This window comes from Osmerus mordax, chromosome 15 (assembly GCF_038355195.1).
Source record: "Osmerus mordax isolate fOsmMor3 chromosome 15, fOsmMor3.pri, whole genome shotgun sequence".
Lineage (NCBI taxonomy): Eukaryota > Metazoa > Chordata > Actinopteri > Osmeriformes > Osmeridae > Osmerus > Osmerus mordax.
In genome coordinates this window covers 8,444,912-8,446,048 of record NC_090064.1, presented here as the reverse complement: position 1 = coordinate 8,446,048, position 1,137 = coordinate 8,444,912, and the positions used below count along the sequence as shown (strand labels likewise).

At 60.5% G+C, this 1,137-nt stretch overlaps 1 protein-coding gene across 2 annotated transcripts in view; it reads right to left on the bottom strand.

The window, feature by feature from the left end:
* Positions 1 to 450: 450 nt before the first annotated feature.
* tgfbr1b (transforming growth factor, beta receptor 1 b) overlaps positions 451 to 1,137 on the bottom strand; it is a 29,200-nt gene continuing 28,513 nt past the window's right edge. For both annotated transcript variants that reach the window (XM_067251728.1, XM_067251729.1), the window contains exon 9: positions 451 to 849. In XM_067251728.1, the coding sequence (XP_067107829.1) occupies positions 724 to 849 (126 nt within the window). In that variant the 3' untranslated portion in view covers positions 451 to 723. The remainder of the gene's footprint in view (positions 850 to 1,137) is intronic.

Below are 1,137 nucleotides of genomic sequence, written 5' to 3'. Positions count from 1 at the left end.
CGTGGACCACCTGACCACGTTCACTCTCCCATCTCGCCCAGGGCAGGCTGGAATCCAGACCACCTCCAGAAATGGGACCCAAGCCCCGGTTTAGAATGCAGGCCATGAGGATGTTGATGACGTCAACTGAAAAAGCGAACTAAGTGCGGGTGTCAGTTGGGGTTGTGTGTGTGTGTGTGGTGTGGTGTGTGTGTGAACCAGGGCAGGACCACGAGTCTGTGACCACTCTGATAGGTCTGTAGGTAGGACAGGAAACAGGAACCCACCAATTGTACAATAGTTTGGGGGAAAGAGTTGAGAGGGGTGGGGGTCGTAAGGTTGGAAAGGGCTTTACTGGCATAGGGATGGGGGGGGGGCAAAATATCTACCGACCCCTCCGTCCCTCCCCCCCCCCCCCCCCCCCAACCCCGACACCCCTACAACCCCCTCCACCCAGTTGATAACCCTCCACCGATCCATCCGCCACCTTGACACAGCACTACCCGTATCCCTCCGCACAAACAGAGCCCCCCCAAACGAGTGAGGATGGATGGGCGCGTTGATGGACAGAGGAGAAGGAGGAGGGATGGGTGGAGGTCAGGAACCGTCCCCTCCCGCCGCTTCCCGGCTTCCGTCGCGGAGGAGGAACGACCATCATCCACAGGGTGGATGATGTCACTGGCGGGTGGGGCGCGGATGTGGATAGGAGGACGGGGTGAGGGTGGCGGCGCGGGCGGGCGGGGCCTACATCTTGATGCCCTCCTGTTGGCTGAGCTGCGACAGCGTCTTCTTGATGCGCAGCGCCGTGAGGCGGGCGGCGCCGTTGGCGTACCAGCACTCCCGCATAATCTTGGCCATCACACGCAGCGCCTGGGGGGGGGGGGGGGGGGGGGGGAAGAGGGAGGAGTCAGTGAGGGGGACACTGGAAGATGACACTGCTGGTTAGACAGACACACACACACCAACACACACATACACACCCACGTACACACACACACGTACACACCCACCCCCCAGGCGGAGGACTTAAGAGCCCACCCTCAGATATCAGATACAGAGGCCATGGCTTGTCCGTCACCTCGGCTTCAGAGCGCATCGATTTGTGAAAAACGCTTCCACTTGTAAACCCTCCCTGGAGGGGTACAAGGTTACCCTACC